Below are 27385 nucleotides of genomic sequence, written 5' to 3' on the forward strand. Positions count from 1 at the left end.
CTAAGAACCAAAGGACCAAAAACTAAGGACTGGGAGTGACCCACTTATACTTAACTGAAGTATCAATCACGCCACCAGAAGATCCGTCTATCGTCTCGCCGTAAAAAGCATCACAAATGGGTCGAAGACAGGGCGACAGTCAGGGCAGCAGTCCTTCTCAGCCGTCAGGAAAGCGGGAAGCCTCGCAGAAAAGACCTTCAGTCCACATTCGACATGCCGGGGTCGATGGAGTGGTGGCCGTCCTCCAGAATTTCCTCACGAAGCTCCTCACGATCTACAGGCTTGGACCGGTACCGCTGAAGTCGCCCCACGTTGGGCGCCAACTGAAGAACCGGGTTATTTAAGACCCGGCGGCGCCAGGGGCACGCCCAAAGTCTTCGGGTATCACCTGTCTTAGAATACAGAGACACGGAAACTTCTTGGTGGCGTCAAAGATCGATTTATTGGCTGCAGCCAGTAACAGAAGTCCTAGAAATCACCACGGTATGAGTTCTCAGGAGACTGCTCAATTTTACAAAGCAAGTCATCCCTTTTTATGCCAAAAAATCGCATTCCAGACAAATACCTTACATTTACAAACTGTCCAATCACATGTATCCACACCAGAGGTATCGCATGACGGTAAAACCCACTTTTCAGTTGCCCAGCCCATGATCAATCATCGGTCAAACCCAACATTCTTCTTCAGACAGGTCGAACGAACCCATAATAAAAAAAGGGCACATCCCAATTGTAAATAGACCATAAAGAAAGGAGCAGAAACAGGTGAGAGTAGGATAAGGCATATTTGTGTGCAATAACGTTTTACGATGTCCTGTGCTTTGATCCTCAATCTTGATCAGCTACTGGGAAAAGAACTGGCCTAACAAGGTTGGCTTCAGGCAAGAGGGTCAGTTCGCTCAGGTTATTCAGAAGTCAGCTAAAGTGTATCTGTTCTTAAGACTCGTTCGGCCGTAGTCATCGGCCTATGTGAGGGCAACCACAAAATGGCTGGCATACACAAAATGGAACCCAAGGGTTCAGAACGAAATCCCTAAATACGTAGTGAATCCATCGTTCTAACGTGATGAAAACACTCATACTTGCCGCACTAACTAGTTATGGTTCGCTTATATCAAATTCGTTACGAAACCATGACCTTTATGAAACGGGTTCGGAATTCACGGAACCTCAAGACTGACCCGCTTCTTCCTACTCTTCTTCTCCTTGGCCTTCCCTGACCCTGAGGTCCTAGGCTGGTCCTCCGGGGGGCTTGTGGGGTTCTGGTTCTCCTCCATACTTGCTCCGGCAACATCCATTGTGTTTCGCTGTTGTTTGGCATTTGTTTATCTGTTTTTTTCTGCTTTTATGGTGATTTTTCCCGCCTGACACATGTGAATTGCAGGCCTGTTGCTGGTTTTCTCTGATTTGTTTATTGCGATTGGCCTTATCACAGCTTTTTATGTGTTCGTGTTTCGCATTTCTGCGGGGTCATGTTGGTTTTAACATGGTCATTTGACGCGTTATCGTGAGACTATCGCATGGTACTGCTGTGTTGTGAATACTTAGTCAACACAGCATAATTTTCCCGCGAAAGACTGCGATGTTGAAAGTTGCGTTAAGCTAATTTTGCAATAGTTATCACACGTTCTTGAGAATATCCCCCTAAGACACCACTGATATAAGAGGTTTGATGGAAGGGTGATGGTTCCATCATATATTGTAAGGAATCAAATACTATCTAGCATACATTGTAAGGATTTTGCAAGCCATTTCTTAGTCCCTTTGGCCTTGTTTCTCTATATGATCACAGAACTCCTTGTTCACTTGCAAAATACTTATGACGTACAGCAGGGGGTACTTCATACCATGTATATTTAAGACAATATGTAACATTCCACCAAGCCATGATTTATGTATTTCTGACTAAAACAGTAAATTGCCTTTTAACAGTTTGCTCATGTACAAGTTCCTATTTCATAAAAATGATAGTATTTCATTAAGATATCTTCATGCTCTTATTTTGTTACAAATATGACCAACTGTGTGCTGTCATTGATTACAAAATTGACACTGACACTGGATTGTACATGAGAAAAGACATAAAAATAATACTTCCTTTATAAGGGTAATATATTGCACCATACGACAATCCTATACCTTGTGCTTATCAACTCTTAAAATTGTATCTTTTTACCAAGTGAAATTGTATAGAATTCGTTGAATAATATGATCAGGAAAAATGCCCTTTGATTCACACTGACACGTTTCCTTTGACAATCTTTATTGCAAAAAATTAGGAGTGTCCAATGCAGGTCAAAACAAGGCAGGTTCTATACTATATTGCTATGTATCCACATCTATGATCAGCTCCCCCAGCCCTGCAGGTCTCCTTGGACTCTGTCACACACTTCTGCTGCTGCCAGAGACCTGCTCTGTGCTTCCTGCCGCCTTCCTGCTATCCATGTCTGTAGTGAGTTAGCCAGTTTCAAGGCTATGTTTAGCCACATTTTCCCAGTTGTGTTTAGCTTTTCATTTCCTGCACCACTCCACTGACTATTTTCTGTATTATTGTGTCCTCAATGAGTTAGACAGCTTATTTGATAGCCTGATTTGTGCAGGTTGACTAACTTTTTTCCTTTCCGGTTCAGCACTGTTTCTTTTGAGAGGAGTTGCTGCCCGCTTCTCTAACTGCCAGATTCGTCGCTCCCGCCACCCAGCACCCCGCCCCTCCCAAGACCTACTTAATGGAGGCTGCCGGGCGGCTATGCCGAAGGCGTGCCAAAGGGAAGCGTACCAGCACCCATCCTCCCCTGGACCGTGCCCAGCACCAAGAACTCTGGTTCTTCCACCCCGCACAGCTGCACAGCTGCAGACCTCTGAGTCCTTGATCCTGAGTGCATCGATAACAACTGCTGCCACACATCTTCACGCATAACCAGAGGAGGACAGATCTCCTGCCATCACTGCCACTTCCAGTGCAACACCGAAACAACTAACACCGGTGACACTGCAGACACCACTGTATCCACCACACCAACCAAGACCACCACGGCACAAGCCCAGCGCGTTCTACTCAACACATGATCACTCTGCAAATACTTGAGATATGCAGCTATATAAAGCACCACTGGAAGTAGCCCGGAGCGTACCCAGATGGGAGCGGGGTGATCGCTCCAGGCCATTCTAACATTTGGTGTCTGCGGGATAGGAAATATTAGGTCTGCAAACTCCAGATCCAATAATTCCAGACTCAATTATTTTTGTCCTGGGGACATCAGGTCCAAATGACTGTGAAGGCTTTAGACAGTTGCTGAGCCCTATACCTATCTACCCACGTACGACGGCATGAGAAAATAACCAAACACTCCTGCCACCTGTAACTCAACCCACTCTGATAAAAAAAACTGCACAACGATCATAAATATTGCCCCTAACACATTTATGGCCTGCTCTAAACAGGTCGTACATGTGTGGAGATCTAACGCCCACATGCATCAACGTTTTTTGCATTCGCAAACGGTGCGATTCGGAAAAATCGGCCGTTTGCGAATGCAAAATCTTTTTTTGGGATGCATCAAACTTTTTTGCACAATTCGCATTTTTTTGCATTTCTATAAAATGCGAATGCATTTAAGGAATCGCATTTGTGCGATTCCTTAAATGCAATGCATCATTTTTTTAAAAATTGCGAATTTGGAAATTGGAAGTGCAAATTAACACGAGGTTGACCCTCGTGTTAATTTGCGAAAAATTTAAAAAAAACAAAAAAATGCATTTTTTAAACTTGCATGTTTGGACCCCCCCCCTGCACCCATGGAATGCATGAACATTATACGAATTCTAATTTGCAAATTCGCAATTTCCATTGATTCCTATGGGCCTTTTGGCCCATAGGAATCAATGGGAAATGCGAATTAGCAAATTAGAATTCGCATAATATTTGCGAATCGGTAAAAAATGCGATTTTTACCGATTCGCTAATATTATTAGAAAATATTCATGCATCCCGTTTTGCGAATTCCAAATTGCGATTCGCTATTTTTCGCAATTTGGAATTCGCAAACGGCCGGGATGATGCATGTGGGGGTAAGCCTTTTATTACCCCAGAAATGGGAAAAACATAAAGGTTAGAGCCACATATTCCCGGGTCTACTTGTTATTTTCTCCAGTCTATTAGAAATAATTTATAATCCTACATTTTGGTACAGGGACCTTAAAAGGAAAGGGTAAAGTAATCTAAAAGAAACGTAACTGGTAGTTATCTTGAAAATCTTGGACACAGTACCAGTATACATACTGATAAGGAATTGTCAAATTCATTTTGGATACTGTATCATTTACATGACTTTAATCCAACAATTGTGGTATCATTTGACTCACAACCTTGATTTAGAAAAATAAAATGTTAGTTCATTAAAAGCTGATTGATTTTAATGCTTTTGAAAAAAGTATTCTGTCTACATTACCGCCAATGGCACAATGAAATTGCACATTTTCGAAAAACACAACTGATTCGTATCACTGGCATTATGCTGCACAAACATACCGAAGATTAAATGGCAAGTTTGGAACCATGACTAATGTGAGAAATACTTGTCAAACATATAGCAATCAGAAGCACTTGTGTTTATCCCTTTCCTTAATATCTGTATACATCCTGGTTTCTTCTCACCTTTTTTGCTTAGACCAATCTTTTTACTTGTCTCCACTTAAAGCTTTGCTTTCTTTCTCTTATTTTGGTGTTTCTGTCCCAGGAATTTATGGGTAACTGAACGTTTTTTATATATTGTCCTAGTGAGAGTAACATGTCAGCATGTGGTCTTCTGAATTCTTATTTAACCAACATAAGTTAAACATTGTATACATTATATTATCATCTGATGCAGAATAAGTTTCACATACCAAGCGTGGGGGCTCTTTTGTTGTGCTGACTGTCTTCTGCTGGTTGGCAGGCAGCTTGCCATTCTCAGGCCTCACATAAACGTCCATAAAAGGATAGGGTGAAGAATCGATCATGTCAGACTCAGCATCCTGTATAGAAGAAATCAGTTTGTTATCACAGTCGACAAAACCTGCACAGAAGTGTGCATGTTAAAGGCTTAGCCATGCAGTGTGATACTGTGGCCCAACTTTACTGCTCACAGTAGACTAGCTTACTTCAGTGTCACTTACCTTTAAAGCCTTTATGTGGTACTGAATTGCTTGCTAAGCAGGTATATCTGAAAGGTTGCATGTATGTCATTTGTGTGGCTGTCTGTATGACAGGGATCTGTGTGAGTGCTGTTATGAAATGGACTCTGGAGGTAGCAGTACTGAGCTCTAGTGATGTCATCAAAAGAAGGTTGATGCTGAGGTTGAAAGTAGGAGGTGGGAAGCGAGGTCAGTTGGAGATGAGCTTCTGAAGAGAAGTTAACTCCAGGGTTGAAGAGAAGGGGTAGAGGCCAGAGCTGACATCATAACTCGGGTAACGTAGATTGAGACCTCTGCATGGACGCCCCCGAGGAAACCCATCAGGTTGGAGCTATCCACAGTACCTCTTTGGCTGTGCTGAGAAAGGCCTCAGATTCCTGAAAACACAGGTGTGTTACAGCGAATAACCCCATCTTCTTCATTCATTACAATGGTGGATGGCTAGGACCTTGAAACAACGCGTATTTCATAACAATATGCACGGAGTTCACACAGGTATTTCTGCCAACACCTTGTATAAAGAATGAGAATGTCAGATGTGACAGAGACTGGTGTAAAGGAGTGTAACAAGGAAGAGTAAAAAGGGCATAGGAACCCTTGAAAGTGCACTCATTCATATTTGTTGAGGAAACAGTGAAAACAGAATCTATGTGGATAATGTTTATTCACCAAGGGCCATATGTATGAAGCAAATTCGCATTCGCAAACGCCGAAATTCCCAGAATTTCGGCGTTTGCGAATTTGCCAAATGGTATGTATAAAGGAAAATCTGGTGCAAAACAAGGAATCGCAAAATTTGCGATTCATTATTTTGCAATTGCATTTAAGGAATCGCAAATTTTGCGATTCCTTAAATGCAATGTATGAAGCAAAAAAAAATGCAAATTGTCCTTAAGGAATAGCAAATTACCACCAACTTCAAGTTGGTGGTAATTTGCGAATTCCTTGAAAAATGCACATTTTTGTTTTTTTCAAAGTGCCATGTGACGCACATACATGCCCTTAGGGCATGTATGTGCGCCACATGTGCACCCATGCTCATTACAGGGGTGCAACAGGGTGTCCTTTAGCTCCCCAGCACCCTTGAAATTATTCTCAATTTGCGATTCTAAAATTGCGAATCGCAAATTGAAAATAACTTCCCATTCATTCTATGGGCCTCCTGGCCCATTGTAATGAATGGGAAAGAATTCCTTAATTGCGATTCGCAACTTGCGAATCGCAATTAAGGAATACTAAGAATTCGCAAAAAAATTGCGAATTTGTACATACATCCCAATTTGCGATTCTGAAACAGCGATTTCTAAAATATCGCTATTTCAGAATCGCAAATCAGGTTGGTGATACATATGTCCCCTAGTCAGTTACAAATACGGAACAAACTCTGCGAGAAGTAGCCTTACTAGATTGTCTCAAATCTGAAGACTCAATGAACAGTAATGAAGTAAGTGTATGGGTGTGATACCTGACGTGTTTTAGTCCTATGTAATTGTCCATCTGACTATTAAATGAATCATTCTTAAACCTGTACAAGAGTTTCAGGACAGGCAAAGTGGAGTCACTAAGTTTAAAGTGTGGTTATATCGGTTTCATGTCTGAGTCCTTTAACAGCATTCAAGTTCTCACAGGAATTGGGTCGACTTTTCTTCAGACCATCTCTCCTTTTATATCAGCACGGAGTAAAAAGGTAATATTAAACCTAGGATTTGCATCGGACACTGAAACTTTACATGTAGCTCTAGCATAGTAACTAAATAGTGGACTTAACAGAAAATTAGATCTGCAGCACTGCTAAACCGAGTGAATATTTGTATCGAGAATAATTGTCCACATTTTCAAAGCCTTTTACACAAAGTCAGATTGCACAAATAAAATGATCAAACTCTGTATTCAAAGTTACAACCTGGTCCAGAAAGGAAGGATCTGTGTGCGTGCAGAGACGTCACTGACAACTCTGGAATTTCTTAGCAAGGTATTTATACCAAGAGGGGGCATCTTGGATGTCCCAAGAGTAGATTTATGGGGTGGCCAAGCATGTAAATGAAGTAAACACATATGTATCACATTTACATTGTCTTTCACGCACTTATACCTAAATAATGCAGGTGTAAGTAGTGTGTAAATTGTGAAAAACCTTAATAAAAGACCAGATTTTTACCATGGGTCTGGGGAAAGGAAGGAATTCATTTGAAAAAAATGTTGCAGCTCTTAATCAAGTGCTTCTCCCATGATGTCCAGTGATAAAAACATAAGGCCCGACTCCATTTTAAGCAGGCAGAGACTCCATTTTCTGTGTTTCCGCAGAATCATCAACATATCTGCCTTTAACACAGATGGTCTCTGTCCCAAGAACTGTGAAAGAGTCAAGTCATTTAAATATAGACATCCATAGACCACCTGGGGCCAGATGTATCATTCTTTTAAGCAGTCCAACACAGAAAGCCACCTTGCTGCGTGAAAGGGACAGGGTTAGGAATGCACCATATTTACCATATTTACCAAGTGGAGAAGCGTGGCTCAATGGTTAGACCGGCAGACCCTGATGCAGAGGTCTGACCTGGGACCAGGGTTCAATTCCCGCCTCGGTGGCTCTTGCACTCAATTTCCCCGGACCTGATAATTCTCGCCTCGGTGCCTAGTCTAATCATGGGTCTTACTCTGTGACTCTGGGCAATAGCTTGCTTAATCTCCACAACGACCCCAGCAGTGCTTGGATGCCTGGCTTCACCTTGGGGGTGCCCAGGAGTGGACATCTCATAGGAAAGCCAGGAAGGGTTCCACAGCGGTATGAATACACCGCTACGAGACCTCTGGTTAGAAGTGCGCTATATAAATACAAACACACACACACACGAACACCATTACATGGCGCATTCCTTTGCATTCCTAGCGCTGGCCCACTTTTGACTGGCTAACGCCAACACAGGCACACTTGCGTCATGGTTTAAGGGTACCTGTGTTGTAGGTAGGATTGGTTTTGTGCAGGAAGGTACACCTTCCAGCAAAAAACAATCCTGAGAGGCAATTTCCTTTTTCTTGTTGTGCTGTAGAATTTAGCACACGTAGATAGAATGAAAAAACTACGAGAAATAAAGATATTTCTACCTCCTAACGCCTAACCTTGGGAGGCGTAGCCTTCTGATGCATTCCCAGGTGCACCATTAATGGTGAATCTGGTAATGCTCCAAATTCCATCAGTGGATGCGTGGGAAAACCTACGCTCCACCCATGGAACACTTCCATGCTGCAGAGTAGTGCAAGGTAGTGATTTGCTCTGCTCTGCATTACTCTAGATTTATAAAGCCATGCAGGGCCATGCACGGTGCCCTTGCCTGACTTGATAACTCTCATTTAGGTTTTGCATTGCCCTTGCACCCCATTGTGGGGCGTAAAGGTGATTCAAAACCTTGATGAATCTGGCCCATGGTGCGACATCAATCTGAAACAAGTGCCTTGTTATCTCAATTTCAAGGCCAAACAAAGAGCAAACTATCAAAAATGTGTAGTCTGAATGGTCAGGGGATCTCTAATCCCCCTTAAAAGTGCAGGCGAGTTGCCGCCTGCACCCCGTGCTTCAAAGGCGCTCTGTATTTCACTTGAATGCACTGCCCCTAGGGAAGCAGGACTTTGCCCTGAGGAGTAGCGTTCATTATAATCCTGGGCACTCTCCATGTTTGCGCAGGCCGCCCCTTTTGAAAGGTGAACCCGACACAAACAAAGAGCGCGCCATATCCTTTAATATGGCCCCAGGTGCTCTACATGGCATGAAATACATATTGAATATGCTGTGGAGAGGCACTGCGGGAAAGAAATGCTAATGGAGAACAAACACTGGAGATATCCTGCATCTGGCAAATGAACCAACACATGTACAACCAGTGTGGTAGACTGAAACTATTTTCTAACAAAACTGTCATCTCAAATTGAGGTGAGCAGCCAGGCCTTTATGAACTTCTAAGGAAAACAGAGACATACCCTTCTCATTTGGCTGAGAATTGGGGCTAATTTTAATAAAACCACTTCTAAAGCTCATCAATCGGGTTCCATGATCTCCATGGATTGTGTCACGGAGTTGCAACCATAACATGGACTCGACACACTACTAGTAGTAGTGGATTATTTTGCCAAGTTGAGACACTTTGTTCCTAAGAAAGGTTTGCCTACAACAGCAGAATTGGTTCAGATTTTTGTCAATCATGTATTCAGACTGAATGGGTTGCCTGCCTTATAATTGCAGATCAAAGGTTACAGTTCATTGTCAATGTCTGCAATGAATTTATGAAAAGAATAGGTATAAAGCACTTTCATTCCACTGGCTATCACAGACAGACGGAAAGGCTGATTCGAACTATTGAACTATTTCTGCAGTGCTTTCGAATGGACCATCGAACGGGCTGGAGCAAATGCATTCCTTGACCAAATCTGTGGGTAACATCACACTATATATACCCCTGAGAGCTACTATTCAAAAGGCATACATGTATGCATCTTTCCTGTACGTCTCTCTTCTTTTACCTGTTTAAATACATAAGGTAAGTAAGGAAAATAGCACACCAATATCTCCTGAAGGCAACAACAGATCATAAAAGGCAGGCAGTTCCCACTTCAGACCAGCCCCCACATATAATGTGGGTGACTAAGTCCTACTAGTCACAAGACACCTCAATCTGCCAAGATCTCATCCCAAGTTCCCCATACATTTGTGGTCTCTGGGCCAGTCCACATTATAGCTTCAGTTGTCCATGCGATGGAGGATACTTCCTGTATTTTACTATGGCCTGTGGTAAGACTGCAGTATTGAAGACACCCTCCTCCGCTAGGAATGACTCCCAAGAGTATGAGGTAGAGACTATCTTTGATTCACTATTGGGTTCAGACAACTGATGTCTTGGAAAGGAGACGATGAAAGGTCGCTAGAACCAGCCTCTTTTGAACATGTCCCTAGATTAGTTCTCAGAACAGTTCCAAAAATAAACCTACCCCAATAAAAAAAACTCCATGGGGAGGAGAGGAAGGTGGAATACAATCAGGAATAGGGTGGAAGATAAGGTATGTGCATCTTCTGGGAGGATAGGTATGGAAAATATTGAAAACAAGGACTTTGACACTAGTATGAGAACGACATAATATCCCTTCCCAGTTACAGGAGGGATCTCCGTAGGGGTTGAATTGGTATGCAAGACTCACTTGAGCACAGGAAAGGTGTACAGCAACATATCCTAGTAGTTTTGCCTTACTCTGCATACAGGAAGTACGTCACCTGATACTTAATTCCCTGCACTTGGTTTTCTTTTTACCGGTTCCCTGTTTCTCCGGCACTTGTGTCCACTCCTTCCTGGTTCACCTTTCTCCCTCTCGCCTCTCCCTTCTTGTGTTCAGCCTTACCTGGCTGTATTCAGCCTTGCATTCATGGAAGTGCTACCATCGAGCAGCAGTTTCCATCGCGCAAGTAAAGTCTCCTCTACATCTTCGGCTCTGGATCTGTATCTTATTTATTTATTTATTTGACATTTATATGGCGCGCCAAATCATCCCCAGGGGGATCTCTCGGCGCCTGGTAGGTTTGGCGCTAGTCACAACAGTTCCCAACCAAGTATGAAATAAGCAGCTATGCACTGGTTCACGTTTCACATGTTTAATGCTTCTTACTTACAACAGTTTCACAGTTCTCGTGTCTCTCTGTGTTTGATCCAGAATGCCGAGCAGTAGGGTTGAGACAATCCCAAACTGCTGTTGATACCATTCTGAACCAGTGTGTTTGGTGTGTTATTCCTTCCCCCATTTTTTCCTGGGTTCCTAACTGGCGTTTTATTATTATGCATTTCAACAGAAAGAGGCAGATAGTAGGGGCTTTTGGCCGTAGGTGTATTCTATGGGATTTCATGCAATCCTAATTCTGATATTCCACATTTTCTTCTGGATAATTGCATTACCTCCACTGCTTTTATCAGTTCTGTACTTGTGGAGACTGGAGTACCATTTTGGTACCAAGATGTTTAATCAAGAGAGAACACAGTCAACAACCTAAACAGAAGGTTTCATGCTAAAGTCTTGGACATGCAGTATGGTACTGTGGCTCATGTGAGGATAACACATTTACTGCACACAGAAGACTAGCTGGCAACACCATGCTTCAGGGCCATTTACTCTTTACAGCCTTTATACAGTACTGAATTGCTTGCCAAACTGGTGTTGTGTATCTGAGAAGTTGTGTGTATTTCATTTGTTTGGGTGTCTGTAGCCCAGAGATATTATGAAATAGATCTGTAGAAGGCCGCTGCTGAGGTTGGAAGTAGGAGGTGAGAAGGGAGGTCAGGTGGAGATGATTGCCTGAAGAGAAAAAAGCTACGGGTGGAGGTTAGAATCGGCAAAGTAACTCAGATAACCTAGCTATTGACCTCTGTACAGAGAGCCCAAGAGGGATCCTATCAGTGCTGAGTTACCTGGGGTCTCTTTCACTTTTGTCCAGGGAGAGGCCCCAGATTATGAAACCACGGGTGTGTTTTCAGGGAGCCAACCACTCTTCTTCACGCATAAGAACTGTGGATGAGAGCAGGACCCTGAAAAAACTAGTACCTCAGAAGAAGCACCAGTATTCATAGAAATATGCAGCATAGAGTTAACAAGATAGTTCTGAGATCGACTAGTTAAAACGATGCCAATTCCAAGTTTGTCTGACTGAAAGAATGGTGTGGAGAAGTACTGTAAAAAGAGGAAGAACAGAGTAGATAGGGACCATCTTTGTTAATATCGTTTACAAAAATAAAGACACTCACTGTAAAATACAGTCCCTCACACAAAGTCCCGAACAAAACATCTACTCAAACAGCCACTCATTCACCCATACAGCCACATACACACCCAGTCACTTACTCATATAGCCATTGAGACAACCACTCACTCACCCATACAGTCACTACACCCCCTCTTACCCACTGATAGAGCCACTTACCCAATCACTCACCCACCCATACATCCACTGACACAGCCACTCCCTCACCAATACAGCCAGTCACAAAGCATCTCACTCACTGGCACAGAAGCTTACACAACCACTTATACACCCATACCGCCTATCACACACCGATACGCACAAGGATACATACAGTCACACAACCACTCACATGATATACATTGAAAGTAGTATCACTCATTAGAAGTACATCTAGTATACTACTTTAAGTTTTATAGTACTTTAGTATATATGTTTAGCAATCATAAACTTACAAAATATTTACACTCACTGGGTGATGATGTCATCAGTGATGTCATTTGAGAAGTCATCAGTGATGTCACTGACTATGTCATGAGTGATGTTGTCGTGTATTTCTATAGGTTCTGAATCGATCCCCCTATTCCTGACCCTATTCTGGTTAAACTACCTAGCTAGTTAACTAACAGTCAGCCCATGAGGCAAGAAATCCCCCATGATGCAGATACCGTTATCTGACGCAGTCACACTACGGCACAGGAACGTGTTATCTGATTAGGTCATAACGCTTGAGATCTAATTAGACAAGCGACATTCCTCCAGCCCCTGATAAGGCATACGACGTTCTCATAACAAATCAAACCTATGACAACCTGGAAAATCCGTGCGGCCATTGTTTTGATTTCACAGAGAACTTTTGCAAAAGAATGTGCTAACGAGCAAGTCGTATGACATCTTTATTGACGTACCTATGTCCATCCTTACGTCAATCTCGGCACCTTTAAGGTATAAATATTGCCGACCTTGCCCTATGCAAACACACGCGTGGTGACAAGACGGAGCAGCCATACTTGCCGAAGCCGAGAGCAGAAGCAGACCCCGCTGGCAGCAGCCCCGCCTTCCTGACGCGCTGAGAGACGCGCTGCTATCTCAAGCCGAGAGACCCAGCACCGGCGCTTCTGGGCAGCCCTCGCAGGCAGCCTGGAATATCGAGAGCAGAGAAAGAGATACCATTCCTCATTCATCCTAAATTCCAGGTACAGAACTGAATAACCCCTCCTAGAGAATTCTTTAGTTATTCACTTGGCAAAAACAAACTTAACTTAAACTGTAACTTTCTATTCCCGCCCACGCATTAGACTTAGGTCAAGTACACGGGGTAGGCGTATTTAGAAACACCAGTTGAGTACGTTTAGTCAAATGTATATGTGTATGTAAATATATTTTAATCATTTTAAACATCATATGGCTCAGAAACCATATCAATGTTTTTACAGTATTATTTTATACTATTGCTTCTAATGTATGCACTTTACTTAACTATAAGTATTGCAATAATATCGATCCATTTCTCTTGTACGAGAAAAGAGACTGATCAATAAATAACATCTTTTATTGAACACGCCCGTCTCTTCCTTTTCTCTACATTCTGATGAGACTAAGAATGCACGTACTGACTGAGTAAAATAATTGCCTTGTGCTCACACGACTCTTGAGATTGACTCTTGATTAGGGGAGAGCAAAGTTGTCATGTTCTATGGTTGTCAGAAACTAAATCCCTTCTTGTCTAATCAGGGGAGTTAATCCTTCCTTGAACATTCGAGAAAGTTTCTAGCGAACTCTGAGCTTAGCTGGCAAACCCAAAAATTAAGTCTAGTTTCGACAGTAGTAGACCTAGTTAATGTCTGGCCTAGGCCTTTACTGCTGTAGGTACTATTCCAATGCGCAGAGCCTATTGGGAAAATAGGAGCTACACTACATGGCGCCCAACGTGTTTGGAAAGGGCGATAAAACTAACGTAAGACATTTAGAGTAACTCAGTCGTGCTTTCTCACTCAGACCCCTTTTCCCAAATACTCCAAAGACGTCTGGAGTGGGTGAAAGGTTATTATATCCTCCAAAACCTCGCAGGAGGGAACTCCTATGTATGGTTCTTGGTCTAGTCAACGTTGAAGGATAAAACAGTTCCAGAATATTGTGCATCTAATCTCTGTTTCCATAAGAAACCTGATCTGCAAACAAACATAATACCATCCTGTCTGTAAAATGGCAGAGAGTGATGATGAAAGAGAGGCAATTAGATTAGCTACTGAAATAGCAGATGCTGATGCTACCATGCAAACAGCAGACCCGGATATAATACTCATCCAGGTCGCCAAAAGGAGATCTATAACCTTAAAACTTATAGAAAATGGACTGACACCTAGAGGTGGCACAGTCATATTCGTAATTGAGGCACACGAATATCGGCAGACAGAGGTATACTATACATGGATACATTTTCCAGCAGCAAATGCTGTAACAAAGTACTTCCACTATTACAAAGTAGAGGAACCTCCTGAAACGTACACTCCTTTCGAGGAGGTGGAAGTACCACTCAAATTCCAAGAGCATTTGCTCTTATTTGATGGCGCCCTAAAACATAAAAATCACATTACAAGGCTCGGTCCTTTAGGAAGACCAGGAGCAACGTGGCCGGTCCTAGCCGGATACACACCACATCCAGACATCGAAAGAATGCCTGCAGCAGAGCTGTTAATACAGCTAAAACAACTACTAAAAATTCACAGACAATTAGTTCAGTATGTAATGCGGACTTCAACAATTCAGCCAGCGATTAAACTACCACAGCTGACCCCTCACCAGGGGAACACAAATAAAATTACACCACAGAACATCCAATCCTGCCTAGGTAAAGTTCCAGCTAAACGGGAACAAATACCATTCTGGTTGGCACAGAAAATTACCCAAATAGAGGCGGTGTTTCCTGACACCACCCCATTAGAAAAACACAGGATTCTGACTATATGTCTCCCAATGGGAATCGCACCACACATTGAGGACTGTGACACTTGGGGTACAGTCTTTGCTTCCATCTATACAAAAACGCACGGTGTTCCATCCATTTCGGTGATACCAGATGTGCTAAAACAAATTCAAGATGAATACGGTCCAGAACCTGCTTTAACTCTTGGTATGAAATTACTGAAAGACTTCAAGCAGGTCTCGGCTATATTATTAGCCAACATAAAAGGTGAAGCAGCAAACGTGGCGATCCGCCAGAGGTTAAAAGAGACAGATATAGCAGACCAACCAGCTGAAATTGCCAGAATCATAGAAAAATCCTATGAAGAACTAGGCAGAGATAGTCTAGGTGGAATACCAGTAAAACCGCAACTGACTACAAGTCCAGAAAAAATGTTTTTTAATAATAATAATAATACATCAAAAAAGAACTGGGATGGGAACAAACAATCCAATCCTAAAGAAAAGAAATTCCAGTCCAGAGGAAGGTCTCCTAGGCGAAGAGAGAAATCTCCAAACCCGAGACAAAGGTCACCCCAGAGTGACCCCTCTGGGAATAGATATAACCTTAGAAATAGGGATAATATTAAAAAACCTGATAGATATCAAGACATTGATACACGTCCCTCTCAATCTTTTCAGAATTCCTCGCAGAAATCGGAAAGAAGAGGACGATCAGAAGAGCACGCCAAGTCCAAAGACAAGGAACCTGCTCAACTGAAAAAGAAATTACAATTTCCAAAAAAGAAGGTAGCCAGTATCAAGGTAGTTAACAATGCCGAGAATACTGAGGACACAACTGAAAAACGGAGAGTGGGCTCAGACAATGCTAGACAGCGCAGCAGAGGTGAGCATAGCTCGCAAAGTCCTTATGAATCATCTGGAGACAGTGGACACAAATGAATACCTTCAAGTGGAAACTGCAGATACCAGAGTTAGCAAGCCCCACAAAATATACGAGATAACATTACGTATAGAGGGAGATAAGACTAGGAAAATAAGGGGACTATTTTGGGATAACCTCACCAAGGGTTATGACATCCTTCTAGCTGAAAAAGACTGGCCACCAGAGTTTGTCAGGGAGTGCCCTCATGGCGAAGAAGTAATTATGCCTGCCTTCTCGAATCAAATCCCGATTCATAAAAAAAAAACACTTGCTAGAAAATGGGCAGTGGCCTTAGCACCTGCTTTATATAAAAATCATGTAGGATGGGATGAGGATTCTCCTCCTCACAAAATCCAGTTAAAATCACAACCTACTGCACAAAGGCAGTACCCAATTAAGCAAGAAGCTAAAAAACAAGTAAATGAAATACTAGATCAGCTAGAATACCAGGGGGTGATTGAAACTTGCACCTCACAAATGAAGAATCCTTTGTTTCCGGTCTCCAAACCAGACAATTCATATCGCCTAGTTTTGGATTACCGACACCTTAACACATGTTGCAAAACTTTTGCAGTGCAAAACTCACACAGTGCTGCACTAATGAATAACATAGTGCGCAAAAAATACAAAACAACCTTGGACATCTCCAACGGATTCTTTTGTCAAAACATAGCACCAGAGAGCAGATATTTAACAGCTTTCTCAGTAAATGGCACTCAAAAACAATTCTGTCGGTTAGCCCAGGGGTACAAGAACAGCCCGGGGGTATTCTCAGCGGGAGTAACAGAATTACTACAACTATATGATGATGAAGCATTATCTTATGTCGATGACATTTACTTAACAGATGATGACTTGGAGACTCACTTGAAAAGAGTGAACACCATAATACTTGGTTTCGCTGCAGAGGGTTACAAATTCAACTTCAAAAAGTCCAGAATTGCCCATCTGACGGTCCTATTCTTAGGATATGAGCTATCAAGTGAAGGTAAAAGCCTGGCAGACAATTTCCTAGAGAAATGTGCCGTTATCCAAGCTCCTAAAACACTAAAAAACCTACAGTCAATTTTAGGCTTCCTAAATTTCGGAAGAACATACATTGCAAATTACGCAGAAAGGGTGAAACCCCTTTACGATCTAATTAAACCAGACTTTAAAAAAGATCCAGTTGGACTCAAACACACACAGAAATTTTGAGATCCTTACAAACAGACATGCTAATTAAGACAAAATTAGAAACCCGTGATAATACACGCAACCTTGTGATCCGAGTCATCCCAGGGAGATGCGGATTCACATACCTGACCTCTAATGAGGGAGAAAAGGTACCAATTGCATTCAAATCACACTTGTACACAAAAGCTGAACAGAGATTCAGCAACAAAGGAAAAATTGTTCAAGCAGTTCAAACCGCAATAGCTAGAGAAAAAGACATAGCTGACGGTAGACATATCACAGTCAGAACAGCTGAATCAGCCTTTGAGGCATTAACAACACCGTGTAATTTACCATCAACAACATTGGATCCAGAATGGATACAATGGGTGAATTCAATCACAACGGACAAAGTATACTACTACTTTGATCCAGAACTAGAAGAATTAAAAAATCTAAAATATGAAAAGACGTATCCTCTGCCAATCGACATTCTGCCTCTACGACATTACGCCTGTGTAATCTATACAGACGGACATGCTCAACCCTCCGTTTGGGGAGAACATGCATACAATCCCACATGTGAGATTACAAAAGAAGTGTGGCGCGGAGGTAAACTAAGACCTCTATTAACAAAATCACACTCAGTAGAAACTAATTCAGAACTACAAACTGAAATAATAGCTTTGAAAATGGCGCTAGATAATGCGGATCGCGAATTCCCGACACTTATAGTGTCAGATTCATATTTCTGCGTCAAAGCATATAACAAGGATTTGCAGACATGGATTCAGAACGGTTACAAAGATGACACAGATGCACCAATAAAGCAGAGACTGCTCTGGGAACAAGTAGCTCTTTTGAAAAAAGAACTACCAAAGACTCACGTGACACACTCACTGAGTCACCAGCGTGATGGCGTTCACGTTGTAGGGAATTCATTGGCTGAAACAGCCGCAGCGGCAGCCAGTAAACCGGCTCCCGTAGATCGAAAAAAGCGTACATTAAAATACATTGACGGCGAAACATTGCTGGCGGTGAAAACGTCATCAAAAGGCGACTGCTCAGCGTTACCGATCAATTATCCACTCAATTATACATACATAATCGATGCAAACTCCGTCCCTTTTGCTCGAATCCCTGGAGTGGGGGATAGAGTGATTCCAAACATGGACAGGAGAAACTTGTTAATCGCAGACGCACACATGGGCGAGGGTCTCAGACACCTTAAATTAAAAGATTCTCTGGAAGAATTACAATCACGGTACTGGTGGCCAGGCATGAGCCTGCACTACACCATGTTTGTAAAAAACTGCCCAAACTGCAACAGAGATCGCAGTGGGGAGAGAAGCAGTTTAATACCTCGTCGTATCAAGGCAGATAATATTACCAACAAAAAGAATGGCTTGCGATTAACATACACAGGCTAGTTCCACTTATAATGTAGATCCACAGCACTCGGCTGACGTCCGGACTGTTATACAAGATTTGCGAGTCTAAATGGCATATACGCTAAGAGCATGCTACGTTCGACCATTTTTTTTTTTCACTCAGGCAATCCAGCCTGGGGGGGGAAAGAATGGCCAAATGAGCACAGCCCAGCGGGAATCTTCTCACTTCCTTCCTGAGGGTATGGGATGGTGTAAAGAAAAAACCAAGGCAGAAAGCAATCTATAATGGAAAGGACATTAGGTTCGGGAGCTGGGTGGGTCAAACATCTAATAAGTGTCCAACGTAGTCTAAATAACTTGCCAAGAAATTCTCTGAAGGGATTCAGTCCGTACGAATTATTATTCGGAACTAGGATGTTGATCTCTGACCTTGATAGTCAGACTTCAGTGGTAATAGAAAAAACCTTTGATGTCAAAGACCGTTTGGCTATTTTGCAGGACTTAAACAAAACAAGAAAAGACCTGAGCAACATACAGTTGAAACAACAGCCAACAACCACTGAAGAATCACCACCTGTCCCAGCAAGACCTGTCTGGATTCCAAAAGTCGGGGATCTAGTCAGGGAGAAGATCGCGGTAAAGAAGGAATTTGGGCCTTCTTACAGAAAAGCAGTTCCTGTCTTGTCTGTCAACGGGACAAGATCAGTTGTACTACCGCCACTTGCTGGAAAAAAGGAGAACCGAGTTGTATCCATCGACCTGGTAAAACCACAACATGTGGCCGATAACAAACGGTAGGCCAAGTGGACTCCCAATAAGTAGCAGAACACCAAGGTTTGCTACCAGTACAGAGGTCCTAACAAAGAGGCTCATCACATTCGAAACGCCTAAAGAAGAACAACAAGGACTATGCAACAATGCAATAGAACTCAGACCTCTGAAAACCCAAATAAAGACATTTAGCAGAGACACACCAATCTACAATGAAGTTCCAAGTGAAAATGCAAGAAACAAAAATCCTGAACCAATTGGAACAATTGACAGAACTGCATCTGGTTACTTCATCAACTTCGATGATTCCTCTGAAGGTTTCAGCGAACAAAGGACACAGCCATCATCAAAATCCTTTAAAGACAAAGCTAAGGAACTTTTGAAACAACTGAAAGAAACATATCTGGTTACTCCATGGTTTGAATTTTGGGTGGGTTTTGGTGCATTTATCCTCATACTTTGGCTCATCATGGTATTTACCTTGGGACGCTTCATTGAGGGAAAATATGCTAAAATGGACACAGCAAGTCAGAACATCAACTTGGTCCTCAAACCACACACATCTTCACACGTCGAGAAACGAGAACTTTCTTCAGAACTTTCTTCAGCCAACTTCACAGCCAATCCGATACCTGGTGGGGTAGCCTGGGACAACACTGACTATGAAATTTATGGTCCGGTCGAGATCCTGAAATATCCACACCAAATCAAGATCTCCTTGAGTGACTTTGCAAAACCAAACTCATTTGCTGATGATTGGGACTTCGAAAGCATCAACAATATGATGTCTGACTTAGTAATGTCTGCTAAATTTACAAAACATGATTATTTGCAAGGTTCTACAAATTATGATAGTATGTATTGCTATAACCATTATGGTAACCATTTTTTGCATAAATCGGCACAACCTAGAAATGTTTTAAATTATAATCAATGGGAACATTGTGCTACACCTCCAAAAGGGAGCTCTAGAACCGTTTATGACAAATATTCATATTTTTCAGGTTTTAACATAACTAATGCTGAAACATTTTATTACAAATTGTCAAACAAGACAGGGATGAAAACCATGATAACCAACACGAAATTGATATATTCAGATTCATTCTTTGAAAAAATGAATACTTTTGGATTTGATTATTGGGACAAAAATGTTGATTTGAAAAGTGTTTGGGGTACAAAAGAATGGCAAGTACAGGGTATAGAAGCTTTGTTTAGAGCCTGCATGATCCCAGAACAAATGATATTTTTAAATGACACTGTTCAACAAACCACCTGTCTTGGCTTAGCCAAAATCAAAGATTTAAATAACCTGTCTATTCCAAAGCCAACAATGTTTAGCAATAATTCTGATACAGATGAAGAAATAGACATAAGCCATATACTTAACCAAAACAGAACACATCCTGATTGGAAACAATGGTTGATCTGGCCCACAGATACAAATAACTGTCAAGATAGATTCCTGAATAAAACACAGGGTTTCAAAATGACCAGGCCAGACCCAAGATATCCCCAAAGACATCACCCAGGGATAATAACAACCTACAGTGTGGGCAAATTATGCCTTCAATGGCTACAAACTTCCACACTGCCTGAAATTAAGCAACACCTAACTTTACTTACTGATGGTGCTGACTTGCGTGATTTCATACTGGGACCACGCAAACAGCGTCAAAAGCGTTTCATAGCAGCCTCTGTATATGCAGCATACAATGAGGCCTGGAAGGTTACTCAAATTGAAACAGCAGAGAGAATACGGGAAATTGACCGTATCAATTTGGAAAAATCACTTTCTGTAGTGGACAATGGGTTAATGACTCTGTCCTCCAGAATATTTTCATTGGACAGCATTGTGTCTTCAGCAATCGACATATTATCGCAAGACTTACTGTTATTACAACATGGTCAGTCACAATTGCGTTCTATTGTACAGCTTGGCTGGACGTTACAAAATCTGCGTTCAGGCTATGTGCCTTGGCGTTTAATCAACACAACGTCACTATTCCAAATCTTTAACCTTACTGATAGACAAATCGGTATGGCGCAGAAGGGTGCTGATTATACAATCTTGAGCATTGAAAAACTAGAAAGATTACCAATGACAATGTCAGAACGACCTGTCAGTGAATGGATAATCCACGGAATCATAAATATTCCAATCTCAACCTTCAGGTTTCAATACTGCCAAAAATATATACAGGCTGGCATGTACGAGAAATTGGGAAAGGGGTACCTTAAAACAACTTGGAACCTGCCCTATTCACATGCATGTGTCAGTAACAAAGGACAGAAAGTGTTTCTTAGTGGCAACAATTGTGCTATGTCACTAAGCGGCACGCTTCTGTGTAACGGTATTAGTTTGCACGGAGCCTGTGAAGGGAATTCATACAACCTTTCATGTCACCAGCAAGGCGCACCTGCAACTGAAATAGAACCATTCTTTCAAAGACTCTATAATGGGAGTTACATTCTTATTGTAGACCGCAGATGTTGTAGTCTTATGCCCGGGACTCCTTATCTCGTCACCACGACGGCGAAGGTCAAGTGCTGTGGACGTTCTTTGTTCCCCAGCTCCTTACCAGACAGGGAGGCAAGGGCATGGCCCGGTTTGAAAATTACTTCTATTCGAATAGACACTTTAAGCAGAATGAAAACAGTGCTTCTTCAGACGCCTACAAGGCTCACGTCATCTAAAGAAACGTATGATCTACAAGTCGCAAGGACGACTGCAGAGATACATACATTATTATCAACTAATTCCCCCGTACATTTCGCGGAAATCCTGAGCGAAATCTTAAATATTTCTGATACCACTGCGGTCTCAAATGTATTTAAGACAGTATTTTCGATGGCATTAACACCATTCAAAGCCATACTGGGTATTTTTCCAGATTTCGTCCATTCGATTTTTGGCGGACTTCCCCTGATCCTGGGACTAATTGCAGGAATCCTATTCCTAGTCCTTATTTTTCGTTATGGCAACCCATGTCACAGATCAAACTCTCGCGACAATGGAAGATACGATCCTAGCCATTGGATACCGGGACCGGATATCAAAAATCCTGGGACTCTCCCGGCTTAGAGACCTAAACATGACTTGGTTTCTATCATTTCGACCAATGTGGCAAAGGTGTGTTTTACCTGTACTAAGGTGTCTGCTATGCGGAGAACAATGCGTGTTAGACACCTGTCTGACGCTACAATCGGATGCGCCGGTGGATGCAGATACACTGTTGGTTCCTACCAAGGTTCACGCACTGTGCTGCCCTCAAAGGCTGCCAATTCTGATGACGGCATTCCTGGAATCTTCACCACTACGATTGAAGAGTAGTGAAGTTCAAGATGAAAGCAGCATCGAACAGGTACGACCTTCTGTCAGCAATGCAAATCAGAATGTCAATGGAGACAATCATGCGCACGAATGCATGGTTACCCCTATTTCCGACTTAGTGGAACTTTCCCATGAAGCTGTTGACAGTTTTTTCGAAAGCCTGAATGATATGATGTTCTCTCCGGAACAGAAATAGAGACTTTTGAGTAAACTCGCACACGGCGTTCCCTGAATTCGGCCTTCAACCTTTAAAAATAAAGTCACATGAACAATTACAATCCAGTTCACGGACAGCAACTTTTTTCAGCAAGCCCTTAAAATATTTTTCTATATATTTTTTCCCCGGGACACTGATCTTCTGCTTAAAGTAAGAAACTATTCCTAGAGAACTAAGATTTCTATTTTAGATACTTTATATAGACTTTAGCTGCCCGCTGGTATGTTCACAAATATTTTATTATGTGATGAAATGGTCTCGAACTTCCTTTCTGTATAGCCATATTAAGAGCCATTTCATGTGTATTTCTCATATACCAAAAAGCAATAATGCATTACAATGCGTGTTTACTTTTGCATTTAATTCATAGCTTAAGTGCATACAATATATATGACTGCAATTTTTCAGTATATTTGAAAATTTCGAAATGCATTTATGTATTTTGGGGTGGTAAGGTATACACTATACTCTATAGTATGTTGTACTATGTTATACTATGCATAGATTAGTAGATATGACCATAGTTAGCGTGGAGTGGGTGTCGTGTATTTCTATAGGTTCTGAATCGATCCCCCTATTCCTGACCCTATTCTGGTTAAACTACCTAGCTAGTTAACTAACAGTCAGCCCATGAGGCAAGAAATCCCCCATGATGCAGATACCGTTATCTGACGCAGTCACACTACGGCACAGGAACGTGTTATCTGATTAGGTCATAACGCTTGAGATCTAATTAGACAAGCGAAATTCCTCCAGCCCCTGATAAGGCATACGACGTTCTCATAACAAATCAAACCTATGACAACCTGGAAAATCCGTGCGGCCATTGTTTTGATTTCACAGAGAACTTTTGCAAAAGAATGTGCTAACGAGCAAGTCGTATGACATCTTTATTGACGTACCTATGTCCATCCTTACGTCAATCTCGGCACCTTTAAGGTATAAATATTGCCGACCTTGCCCTATGCAAACACACGCGTGGTGACAAGACGGAGCAGCCATACTTGCCGAAGCCGAGAGCAGAAGCAGACCCCGCTGGCAGCAGCCCCGCCTTCCTGACGCGCTGAGAGACGCGCTGCTATCTCAAGCCGAGAGACCCAGCACCGGCGCTTCTGGGCAGCCCTCGCAGGCAGCCTGGAATATCGAGAGCAGAGAAAGAGATACCATTCCTCATTCATCCTAAATTCCAGGTACAGAACTGAATAACCCCTCCTAGAGAATTCTTTAGTTATTCACTTGGCAAAAACAAACTTAACTTAAACTGTAACTTTCTATTCCCGCCCACGCATTAGACTTAGGTCAAGTACACGGGGTAGGCGTATTTAGAAACACCAGTTGAGTACGTTTAGTCAAATGTATATGTGTATGTAAATATATTTTAATCATTTTAAACATCATATGGCTCAGAAACCATATCAATGTTTTTACAGTATTATTTTATACTATTGCTTCTAATGTATGCACTTTACTTAACTATAAGTATTGCAATAATATCGATCCATTTCTCTTGTACGAGAAAAGAGACTGATCAATAAATAACATCTTTTATTGAACACGCCCGTCTCTTCCTTTTCTCTACATTCTGATGAGACTAAGAATGCACGTACTGACTGAGTAAAATAATTGCCTTGTGCTCACACGACTCTTGAGATTGACTCTTGATTAGGGGAGAGCAAAGTTGTCATGTTCTATGGTTGTCAGAAACTAAATCCCTTCTTGTCTAATCAGGGGAGTTAATCCTTCCTTGAACATTCGAGAAAGTTTCTAGCGAACTCTGAGCTTAGCTGGCAAACCCAAAAATTAAGTCTAGTTTCGACAGTAGTAGACCTAGTTAACGTCTGGCCTAGGCCTTTACTGCTGTAGGTACTATTCCAATGCGCAGAGCCTATTGGGAAAATAGGAGCTACACTACAATGTAATATGCAGGTCATAAGCAGCGTATTGCGGGGGCGTAAGTTATAGTAAGCTCAGCTAACTATAAATGCCGATTTTCTCTGTTTGAAATGTCTGAGTGAAATCTGACCCTAACTTTAACGACCCGTAACCTTTGTTTTTTTCAGTGAATATATATATATATATATATATATATATATATATATATATATATATATATATACATATATATATATATATATATCTCAATACAACACCCTTTCAGACATAGAGTGACGCATAAATTATGCAAAAAAAAGAAGCAGAGAACTCTGGGTAGTTCTCAAGTTTAGATGGAAAGCAGCTCCTGTTAGAGCACTCTCAACACCAGCAACACTCTAGATCTGCTCACCTCAAATGTCTGCTTTTCTATCAAAATCTTTAAGCATAGGATCAACACAGAGCCATCCACGCAGAGAAAGAAAAGGACAAAGTATTTTGCCATTTCTACAGCAAATTCTTTAAGCATAGGATTAGCACAGTGCTGTCCATGCTGAGCTGTAAAATGACAAAGGCCATTTGCCACTCCAGGGACAGTATTACAGCTTTGAACTGGTAAAATACCAACCAAGCCAACCTGAAATGAGTAGGAGCAACCCCAGACACAGTGTTTTGCTCTATTGTCAAAACAATACCCTTTCAGGCATAGAGTGACGCATAAATTATGCAAAAAAGTAGCAGAGAACTCTGGGTAGTTCTCAAGTTTAGGTGGAAAGCAGCTTTAAGTCTTTAAGCAAAGGATTAGCACAGTGCCATCCACGCCGAGCTTAAAGACTTTGCTGTAGAAATGACAAAAGACTTTGTCCTTTTCTATCCCTGCATGGATGGCACTGTGCTAATCCTATGCCTAAAGACTTTGATAGAAAAGCAGACATTTGAGGTGAGCAGATCTAGTGTCAGATTTACATTATATATGTGTATATTAAGGGGTCGATTCCGATTCGGGAAAAACTGCTCCGAATAGCCGTTCGGAGCGTTTTTCCCGTACGAATTGTACCCTGCAACGTCCCGCGTACGTACGTCGAAGTACGATTCGTACCAGGAGCCGGACTCCGTACAAATCGTACAGAGACCGTACGACTCGAATCCCCGTATGAATCTCTATCGGAACCCACTAAACGTGACATCTGTATGGCTCGGGGCTGGTTTATACGACCCAGCAAGTACGATATGTGTCGGGTACGCAGCATACGACCCTTTTTTTATGGGAGCTGAAAACAGCCGTAATAGCAGAGTTCGCGCCGAAACAGGTACGGAACGGCCCCCCCGGGTACGGTGCGTACCCCCATGATCCCAGCCTACATGGGGTACGGTGCGTACCCCCCATGATCACAGGGGTACCCACCGTACCCCATGTACGCTGGGTGTATGGTGCGTACCCCATGCGATCATGGGTGGTACGCACCATACGGTGTGTATGTGATTGTGCGCTATTCCATACGAATCACATTTACCTGACGTGGACCGTACGGATCGCGTCCTGATGCCCCGGTCCGGATCGTACTCGTCGGGTCGTACGGCGTGTGTACGAGTCGTACGGAGAGGGCCCCGGATACGAATCGTATGGACAATTTATTTACCGGATCGGAATCGACCCCTAAATGTGTGCTTGTTTAACTTATTAAATATTTATATATTTATAAATATTACTTAAACATATCTAATTTACATTATATTAATGTCATATGGTAAAATAGTTATTATTTGCTTATTTAAACTACATATATAGTAAAAAATGATATTTTGGAGATATGTTTTCGTTATTAGTGTAAAACAATATTGTTTTCCCATATTTTTGTACTTACCATAAAATATATAGAACAAATATATTTTTGTGATCGATATTTTTGACACAATATTTATGGTTTCGATATTCTGTCTGTGTACCCAACAAGGATCACACAAGGAGAGAGGCACTTATTACATAAATACTGTTGGCGCATAGCAGAGTTCTGTGGCCTGTTTGTCTTTAACTGTCCAAGTAAAAATAAACAAATGGATGTTGCACCCAAAGAAATGGCGCATACAATGCTTTATTTAATGAATATTGGGCACTATGGGCTAGATGTAGGTAGCCAAATACCGGTCGGTAACGGCCGAAAATACTGAATTTTGGCCATTACCGACATTGGGCATTTGAGATGTAGGACACAAAAAAAGACCGATTTGGTAAATACGAATCGGTAATTTACTGATTCGGTATCTACCGAATCGGAATTTACCGATTCGGAATTTACCGAATCGGTAAATAAGAAATGGTAAAAAATGAGAATCGAGATGTAGGTAATTTCTAAAATACTGAATTTCATGAAATTCGGTATTTAAGAGTCGGTAATTACCATGGATTGAAAGCAGGTGGTAACCAGGTGCAAGCTATAAAAAAGGCCCCAAAATGCAACAGTGTGACCAGAATAGGTGATAGCAAGGTGGCTACGGCTACAGGCAGCAGGAGAGAGGGTCTGGAGACGGGAGGAGCAAGTCTACAGACAGCGGATAACGCTCTTCCAACTCACTTAGGCAGAGATCTTGCAAAGGTACAGGCTACACCACCAAACCATCCTAGACTTGATTAGGGACCTGAACCAACTCCTGGAGCACCCAACACCAAGGGCGCACGCCATCCCACCCCATGTGCAGGTACTCTGTAGCCTACACCTGCTTGCATCTGGGAGTTACCAGGGGGTGATTGCTGCGGTAGGTGGGGTCTCCCAGAGCTGCCTGTCCCGTTTCTTCCGGAAGTTCCTAGAGGCCATGATGCAGAGAATGCATCATTACATCAGCTTCCCTGACA

At 42.1% G+C, this 27385-nt stretch overlaps 1 protein-coding gene across 1 annotated transcript in view; it reads right to left on the reverse strand.

The window, feature by feature from the left end:
- Positions 1–27385, reverse strand: part of LOC144762757 (uncharacterized) — a 408845-nt gene that overhangs the window by 37664 nt on the left and 343796 nt on the right. The window contains exon 3 of the mRNA XM_078648008.1: positions 4885–5013. Within this exon, the coding sequence (XP_078504134.1) occupies positions 4885–5013 (129 nt within the window). The remainder of the gene's footprint in view (positions 1–4884; positions 5014–27385) is intronic.

Source organism: Lissotriton helveticus, chromosome 6 (assembly GCF_964261635.1).
Source record: "Lissotriton helveticus chromosome 6, aLisHel1.1, whole genome shotgun sequence".
NCBI lineage: Eukaryota > Metazoa > Chordata > Amphibia > Caudata > Salamandridae > Lissotriton > Lissotriton helveticus.